We start from the raw sequence: 9,823 nt of genomic DNA, 5'->3' as shown, positions 1-9,823 counted from the left end.
GAAGATTGAGTTTGCATTATCCAGAAAGATTATATAGTTTTCAGTTTTGTTGTTCATATTGACCACTTTAGGTACCACTCTACTATTCCCCCATTATTTCGATATGTAGCCTTCCATTCGTAATCAAAACTTTGCATTATTTATTTCTTTGTATTAAAAAATGTATACAAAAAGAAGATATAAAATACATACCGACCATCAAATCACGAACCGTTATTGTTTATAGTCGAGAAGGTTGATGATCGTATACATTAACAAGCTAACAAGATAAGTTACGATTGGGCTGTCTGATCCAAACTTCACTCTTTTAGTGTTATTTGAAGCCCCTGGTGTATATGAACAATCCACATCCCTTAAAATTGCTATAGTAGAAGTTTTTTTACTTCTAAACATTAAGAAAAACACCTAAAACATTAAGAAAAGTTATGGAAAATGGTCAAAAACGCACCTAATTGTACATAGACTTAGGCAGACTAGAGCTGTAATAAAATGATTCAATTTTGCCTAAAATACGAATTGAATGAATGTATTAAAAATTCTTAACGCTATTTCGAAATCAAGCCTAAACAATCTATTTAAAAAGACTTTTGGACAAGTTTTTAAATCTTCCAAGAGTTATTAGATAAATAATAAAGGGTTTTTTGTCATCTTTATTTTAACTAAAATATTTAATTTAAAAATGAATTTTAACTAAAATGAATTTTAACTAAATTTTTTTTTTATGAAACGAATGCATTCAATCGGCCAAGCACACCGATTGCTTACCAAAACTTATGGTAAATGTGTTCCATCAGTTTCAATTTGCGAGAGAAGTTTTGTTCGGTTAAGAAGTGGTGTCACGGAAGATAAAGATCGTCCAGACATTACTAAATGAAGATTGTTGTCAAACTCAACAAGAGCTTGCAAAATCATTGGGAGCTATTCAAGCAGCAATTTCAAAACGTTTGCGGATTTATCCAAAAGCAGGGAAATTGGATATAAACCTTAAAAGACGATTTTGCATGTTCGAATTGGACGCTATGAAAGAAAATTATTTTTGTATCGAATCAACCCGTAGTGTAAGAGATCGCCCGGCCAACAAACCAAATCGACACCAAAGTCAAATATCAATGACGCTAAGCTAATGCTCTGCATTTTGTGGGAGCTTCTTTTATGAGCTGCTGAAATCTGGACAGACCATCACAGTTACAGAATTACAAAGTTCAGCCACATTGTGCATTATGTATTTGGGAAGTTTTGCTTCACCCGCCTTATAGACCAGACCTTGCCCCGTCCGAAAACTATTTGTTTCGATAGATGCAGAACGCTCTTTATGGGATACGCTTCACCTTAGAACAGAGATTCGAAAATGGCTTGAATCGTTCTTGGCCTCAAAAGATGAGTAGTTTTTTGTTCAAATATTTCAAAATAAAAGTTAAACATTTGAAAAAGTCTCCTATATACATAAGTATATACCTTAGCACAGCTTAGAAAGAATATAGAATAAATATGATTTCATATCCAAGAATCTTGTTATTATTTGTTAGACCTATCACGTTTTAATCCAAACATGTACCAGCATTTAAACTTTTAGACATATCTTTGAGTTATAATTTATCGATATTATTCATATCTAAACACACCCTATACAAGTAAATTTAGATAAATAAAAGTAAAAATAGATAAACTTATAATTAAATAATTTTGGTTTCTTGAAATGTGTGTATGGTAGTATACATACAAGTAATATATGATGGCATAACTATGATTTTCATTTTCAATCACGGATAATAAATAGAAAATTTCCCAAATCAGAAAAAAAAAATAATAAACATACTGAGTACTAACTTGGCTTATCAGTATCAATTATCCATAACCAATAGATAATTATGAATGCATTAGCATAAACAATTAATAAAACACTTATTGTGTGTTTTTATTTAGTATCATCAATTTACTAAACTATGTAATATGAAATTAGAAATAAATCACAAACAGTTTATTCAATAACGTTGTTTGAAACAGTTTGTATTGCGCAACAAAATCATGCGACCACTTTCACCTACTTTGGCTGAAATAGCACGCAGAGATCTCAATGAGATACCGGAGCGTATAGAACAGGATTTGATTATCCTCAGGGAATGGATAAGACAGCAAAGACATTTAAGGGCACGTACCAGTGATGAATTTTTAATAGCATTTTTGCGCCGCTGTAAATATAGTTTGGAGGCAACTAAGAAAAGAATTGATACCTTCTTCACCTATTACAATGTATTTCCAGAAGTGTTGAGGAATCGTTGTGTAAATAGCAGAATATTTAGTATTAATAGATTGGGGTAAGTTTACTACAAAAAAAAAACGTTATATTTTTACTGTAAGACTTTAAACATTCTGATTTCCATTGTTAGTGTCCATTATTATCCCGAGTTTCCAAAGTGCAACAATAATGCTGCCATTTTAATAGCCCGCTTTGGCCAATTCGATCCCAAACGTTATAATGTTAAGGAAATTTTCCAATTTATTATGATGGCCATGGAGATGATTTCATTGGAAAATGATCATGCCACTGTAGCGGGCGTATGTCAAATTATTGATCTTAAGGATATTTCGTTTGAGCGCATCAAAAACTTTGATCGTTGCTTATTTCAAAAGTATTGGTGGTGGGTTCAGGAATGCTGTCCGCTGCGCATTAAAGAGGTTTATGTGGTGAATGCCGATAAAGATATACAGCGTAGAATTAATTTTATTAAAACATTTGTGAAGAATCAAATGCAATATCCGGTAAGTAAATGGGGTAAGAAAATGAAAGACAGAAAGGCAAAAGAAAACATTTTAAAACCCTGTTTGGACTACTTTATGAATTTTAGTATAAATTGTCTTACGAAAATTTAGTATGACGCAATAACCTTAACAATAGTTTTACGATTATAATAAATTACATTTTTCATACCAGTCATAGTTAGTTTCGGACTGTTGTTAACTTTGTGATTGATAGTTTTTTATATATGTAATAATGAAATTTGTTGTTTTGATAATGAATAATGGAATACAAGTAGACCAAGAAGAAAATATTTAATAGATAAATTAAAACACTGCCGATGCCGAGGTCATTTAAATAAGACAGTGATCGATTTGGTTACAAAAACTTATATAATGATGGCATATAATATTTATAGTTCACTGTAAGAATCTGACCTCCTTGATAAAGTTCATAATTTCTCGAAATTTTTCATTACCGGGAAATAGTAAAAAAGTCTCTTCATTCCTGCGAAATTTTTAATACTAAATTAATACTTTTTCCTTCGTTTTAAAAGAAATATATTTGACCGGACCGGTCACACTTGTAGATCTAAAACGGTCAAAATTCAATAATGTCTATACTTTTATTAAACGATTTAAGAGGTCCGACTAAGTTAAATCTGGAAAAATTGTACAATTCGTTTCGAAAGAGAACATTTTCAAATCAGAATGTACCCTATAGTCCCTGTAGTTAGCCACTGAGAACTACTACTACTGAATTTTCCACTCACGAGCAACGTTATTGACTGGTAATTTAACATGGAGATGTCATTGCAGATGGCCAATTGGCACACTCTGCATAGCACTTTACTATTAATCTCAATATTACTAATACTCCAGACGACAGATCATCCCCTTTATTTTACACCTAACAAAACATTGAAAGCATCCGAAAATTCATTCTGTATTAGTTACTTACTACTTGTGTTACTTATCCCCATATCCTAACCTAAAGTTATACTGACAGTTTTCATATAAAAAATATTTTAACAGACAGTATAACAGACATCATGATGAAGAATAGAAGTGTAATTGTCATAGTATAAATCAATTAAAAGCTTTTGTTTTTTATACGACACTTTAGGAGATCATTTGTGAAATATAGTAATATTAAGTCTCCTCCTCACATATTTATCGTTCAAGGTATTTGTAATAAAAACATTTGAAGACCTTTACGATTATATACCGAAATGTAATTTACCCGAGGAATATGGTGGTTCCAATGGTCACATTGCCGAATGTATTGCCTACATGGAGGATCTTTTACAAAGTTATCGCAATTATTTCAACGAAGATGCTTTATATGGCTGCTCGGAGGAGCTAAGAGCTGGTGAGGTGGTTACATATGAGGCAGAATTTGGTTTAAATGGTACATTTCGAAAACTGTCTATAGATTAAGAAAACGTGTGAAGTTTTTTAGAAATAAACAGTTGAATTTTTTTTAAAAAAAATTTGTTAAACTCTAATTAAACAATAATTTAAATTTAAGTGATAACTTTTATTTAGGATTACCGTAAGAAAAAATAGCAGAGAGCTAATCAAATCAATATATATCACATTAGACCACAGCTTCAGAAATTTAAGGTTTTAATTTCGTAGGAAAGTTGATTTCTTAAGCTATGAAAAAATTAAATTATAAATCAGAACTTTATTGCTGATTATTTTTATATCAGTTTAAAAGGTCTTCGAAAGTATATTCTGATCAATGAAATAACACCAGAAACAAAAATACTTTAATTATTGTACTATTACACACTAGAAATTAAAAGCTTTATATTAAAAATCGTAAAGTTGAGGTATTTTAGAATCATGATACTGAAAAATGTTTTTAGTTGACATTAAAAAAACGCCCACCACTTACTACACGTCAAAATTTAATCAAACATCAGAACTACTAATATGTAACGAAATGATAAACTGCATTTACACAAGAAAAAATTTAAACAACATATTACATCCGGAAAGTGTCAATCACTTGAGATTTCTATGGCTTATTTTACATAAACAAGCATTTTTCGTATGTTCGTGTGGACCAGTATTTAATGCCGACAACTTAAATATTCAAATTGAGCGTTTTAAGTACTTTTACACTTACATTTTGTTTTTAAATGCAGCTACTTAAAATCAAACTGTCTTAGAAATTTGATCGATATTTTATGCTTGACAAAGAAAACGAGAAAGGCGAGACAATGTCAAGTCAAATCAAAACTTCAGGAACTATGCACTACACTTAAGTACTTTGATATTGAGCTCTTAATTAGAGATCTTTTTGAAACATCAACCAACTACTTTAAGCGGGATACTTTGATGAGAAAATAAACAAAAATAAAATGTATTCTTTAATAAAATAAAAAACTAAGGGAGAGTGTTGACAGTTTAACACAAATGCACTCGTAATGTGTTTGTGTACTTTTTTTATTATTTCTTGATGGAAGTGATGCCTACACTTACAACAAGGAGTATGTAAATGACTCTTTTTACTTTTTGTTTTTTTAATTTTTAAATACCTTTTGAGTTGGTGCTGTCAACGTTGTGTGATGTGAAAGATGAGTACCAGTAACATGGCAAATTAGCATGACACACATTGTCAGCTGTGTTGACATGATCATGATCGCATTTGAAAACATATGAGTTTTTGTTTTTTAGACAATAAAAATGTTGACAACTGCATAGTGGATCCAATAATATAAAATGTTGACAATCTGTTTATAAAAATCTATTAAAATAAGACTTCGAACAGTTTGCGATATCTAACAGAAATAATCCTCTTAACGGGCACACATCGTGCAATATTTTGACAGTCCGAATACTTTTTGTCCAAACCAGAATAGATTACGGTGTATCAGAACCGCATTAATCACATGTCTACACAATTAAAGCTCGGATCTGGATACTGAGAGATAATGTTTGGAAGCCTTATTTACCATGCTTTTAAATTGTATGAACATATATAGGACCGTATTAATCACATGTATACATAAATAAAGCTCAGATCTGGACCCTGATAGTATATGTTCGAAGTTTTGTTGCACAATGATTCTGATGGTGCAACATGCAATATTTGGGCATTCTCACAACGTACCGGAATAACCCGAATTAACTCGGTCAAGGGTGTTCCAAATAGTGTTCGGAATGGTATACCAGTATTGACCACGGCGTGCCAGAAGCGCATTAATCACATGTCTACACAATTAAAGCACGGATCAGGACACTAAGAGAAAATGGTTGGAAGTTTTGTTGCATCATGCTTCAGAATTATAGCGACATCGTCAATAAGTATAAGATCACGATTCAGTTTGCCGACACCGCTATTTCCGACCCTAAACAGATTACCAGATTATTTGTTGAGCTCACAGAAAAATAAAGCTTTATTCCCAAACTTCACAACCAACCAACCAGTCAATTACGAGTTATTATCGCTTAGTAGGTCATAAAAAATGCCAAGGCTAAATTAAGCTTTATTCCCAAACTTCACATCCAACCAACCAGTCAATTACGAGTTATTATGAGCCAAATGGAATTTCCACCTTATTGCTACTGAAGTTGAGGTACATTGAAGTTGATGCTGAACATTTTCGTTAAGATCCTAATTGTACCCGATGTTAGGAAAACTGGGTCAAACTAACGAAAAACTGGAGCCAGCGAGAATTGTATAGCCCCACAACTGTTTTTTGTTGTAGCGAAAATACTTGGGGTTCTTCTTCACCTCACAAAGTAAAAGCAAATCCTCATGTAAACTACATCTTATTGAAGTCCACCCTAGCGCACAATTTGAAGGGATGAATCGTGAACTAGTCGGATCGGCGTTCTGTCAACGCGGACGATAGTACGGTTAAGCTGAAGAACCGCAAAATTCATGATTTATGCGATTCAATTAAACTATAAATAGTGAAACCTTGCTTGCTACATATAAACCAACTGAGCGGAAAGTGATCTATTATGAGTAGGGTTTTTATCCCGGGAATTCCTGGTACAAATTTCCGGGGAATTTTACAAATTTTTCACTACCCGATTCCCGGGATAGTCGGGAATCCCGGGAATTAAAAACTGACGAAAATACATAGAAAACAAGTTAGAACTCTGTTTTTTCAACAAAAGACAGTGAAAAGTTTTTTACAGTTTTTGCTTATATCTCGGCAATAATAGACCGCTTATTATTATTTATTTGGGGTTTTTCGTATGAAAATTTAAAAAGTGAATTCATTATTTATAGAATTTATTTGAATCATTCTAATTTCTTTAAGTTTCTTCTTCATATTTATTTTTTAATATTTATTATATTATTAAATTGTTCATCAATTCAAATCTATTACAAAAAGGCTTAAGACAATTTTTTCGATTAATTTTGTAAATGATTTGATTTAACAAAAATTTATTCATTAAAAGTTTGAATAAATTCTGTTATTAATTAATTAACTTTAAAATTAATTCAGTTTTTAAGTTAATTCAAACAAGGGCTTTGGAATGAATCTAAAAAATTAAATATTAGGAATGGATTTATGGAATGAAAGGCTGATATTCTTTAATTACGGATTAAGATTTTAGTGAATTAAGCACATATTTTATTAATTAATTCGAAGCTCTGATATTTAATAATTATAACACCAAGTTTTTATATGAAATTTGGCAATAATATTCCTAATTTACAGTATCATTATATATTTCGGGAATAGCCGGGTACCCGGGAATGTAGAAAAAAATTTCTCGATTCCCGGGAATCAAAAAAGGTCGGGAAATTAAAAACCCTAATTATGAGATTCCTATGTGCTGAGTGAGTTATTTTCGCACTACAACCTTCATGAGAAAACAAAGGTCTTACCTAAAATCAAGATAACACTCCAGTTCCTTTTAGGATGATACTGAACTCTAACAAATACAACAAAAATTTTAGTAAATTATTCAATTTCACGGCACATTTCACACAGAATCTTTACTATACACAAAGTCAACCGGGCATTTTTTGATGGACTGATCCTCACTTTTATTATTAAAACAAAATTCAGAATTATTTTGTTTCCAATTTTCTGGTCTAATGTCTCACTGTGTTAGATTCAGTATAAATAAATGTTAATATTTCGTAAAATTATTAACTTTTGTGGTACATTTTCGACACTACCGATAAATATTTATGAAAAGTTTCTTTACTTTGATCTTGTTGACAGTGTATAAAATATAATTTGTTTGCATGTTTGTTCGTTAATGTGTATTATTTACACACCCTCTCAACGACAGACACTCAATATAAAAGGGTGGTGCAAATAGAGGTATGTATTAAAAAAAAAAACGCTAAATAAAATTCTTATTATTTATTTGGGATACCTTCTTATTCTCGTGTGACTTCCACTTAATCGAGACTTTGTCGACAGTTTATGTCACCATCTCATGGATAGCTTGGACGATTTTTGCACAAGGTTCTGGATTTTCCACATAACATCATATTAAAAAAGTAAAATCGTAGAACGGCCAAAACAAAATTAATCATTGGTCAGAAATAGGGCATACGAATTATTCGATTTTTCTCTTGTTCGAATAATTTGATCACACGTTTAACCCTTTAATGCATATTGTTGCCAATTGTCTACATTCCAGTTCCACTTAATTTTAGACGAATATAAGCTTGATACTAATTCAGATTCTCCTTCAGCAAAATCAAATGAACTACGAAATGTTTCAGCTAAAGAAATTCTAAATCAAACTAAAGCTAAAGGAAATATAATAAATAAAAACCAAGTAAATATTTGATACTTTATAGAAAAATAAAAGTAAAAATCATGCATTTAAGCTTTAAAATTAATCGAATTATTCGAATAATTTAAATTTTTTTAAAAAGTAAAGAATGAAGTTTTGATGTCGGTTTTTTAATACAAAAAATAACGTTAACAATTCAAGTATTGATAATGTTAAAAAACATTCGAAAACAAAGTCCATTATTAAATTTTCAGCAGAAATATTCAGAACAGGTTAACTCCCGAACAATCTACAAAACAATTGACTAGCAAACCCTTTAGTTTCCGTTTTGGAGCTATGATGTTCAAGATGAACTCCATGCTTTTCTTGCAACAATTTGTGTTTATCATTCGATTTATTAAATATTTTTACGTACGCGGTTAATAACATCACTTATATACATACATATATTTTATGATCATGGCCTTCATCTATTTCAATGTAATCATTATAAATGTCATTCTCAATATAACTTTCGACGACCGTTTCAAAATCACATTCTTCATCTTTAATTTAAGTTAATATTTTGATTATTAATTGCGATTCTTCTAATATTTCGCCAGCTAAATAACAAATATTTTATTTCGTACCTTTTATTTTCATTGGTTCAAGTCCTAAGTTAAAAATTTTGAAAGATTTGTTTTTAGAATTGTAACTACTTGTAGTAATATTTATATATTTATAGAAGGAGCTATCGGAACACTCATCTACAGTGATCGAAAGTCCCTTTGTCTTTAGTTATTTGTCGAATTTCAGAAACAATACAATTTTTGTGAGTCATTATTACTTATTTAAATTTGAAATTATGAAAAATTTTAAGCAATTTAATAAATTTAAATATATATGAACATTTATTCGTTTTATTCGATTATTCTACATAAAATTGTTCGAATTATTCGTTATTCGAAAATGGCCATTTTTAAATTGTTCGAATAATTATTCGTAAGAAATTATTCGATTAATCGAACGATCAATAGTCGTATGAATACCTTAGTCAGAAAGTACGTTTTGTCCATTGGCAATCAAGAAGGACGTATTTCGGTATAAACTTATTTTCAGTAATTTTAGGCTATTCACATTGGAAATAAATATAAATTTCTTAACCTATTAGCTTTGAACGAAACATGTCGAAAAGTTTTCAATATGTTCTAAGTTTTTTTGTTATTCGAATTTTCAAAATCAATTTGGGGGCTTTAGTGTCTAAATGTCTAATTCCTGCTGTTCCAATACAAGAATTCAGAAGTGCTGCTGAATTCATTGAAAAAAGCTATTTTATCTTCGAAGACATTTAGCTAAGACACCTTAAGAAATTAAGCGG

General features: G+C 30.6%; 1 protein-coding gene across 1 annotated transcript; it reads left to right on the top strand.

The window, feature by feature from the left end:
• The first annotated feature begins 2,025 nt into the window (after positions 1-2,025).
• On the top strand, positions 2,026-4,176 carry LOC135955358 (alpha-tocopherol transfer protein-like). The gene is made up of 3 exons (XM_065505713.1): positions 2,026-2,315; positions 2,388-2,760; positions 3,922-4,176. The coding sequence occupies exons 1-3, from the start codon at positions 2,026-2,028 to the stop codon at positions 4,174-4,176; spliced, it is 918 nt and encodes a 305-aa protein (XP_065361785.1).
• The last annotated feature ends 5,647 nt before the right edge of the window (positions 4,177-9,823 follow it).

The sequence above is a fragment of the Calliphora vicina genome, chromosome 1, assembly GCF_958450345.1.
Source record: "Calliphora vicina chromosome 1, idCalVici1.1, whole genome shotgun sequence".
Taxonomy (NCBI): Eukaryota; Metazoa; Arthropoda; class Insecta; order Diptera; family Calliphoridae; genus Calliphora; species Calliphora vicina.
This window is presented reverse-complemented; position numbering and strand designations above follow the sequence as displayed.

What these genes read in the sequence shown, in the direction of transcription:
- LOC135955358 (XM_065505713.1), top strand. Translation starts at nt 2,026, where the DNA reads ATGCGACCACTTTCACCTACTTTGGCTGAAATAGCACGCAGAGATCTC. An exon ending in TTTAGTATTAATAGATTGGG is followed by an intron (nt 2,316 to 2,387) that starts GTAAGTTTACTA and finishes TTCCATTGTTAG; the next exon opens with TGTCCATTATTATCCCGAGT. An exon ending in AGAATCAAATGCAATATCCG is followed by an intron (nt 2,761 to 3,921) that starts GTAAGTAAATGG and finishes TTATCGTTCAAG; the next exon opens with GTATTTGTAATAAAAACATT.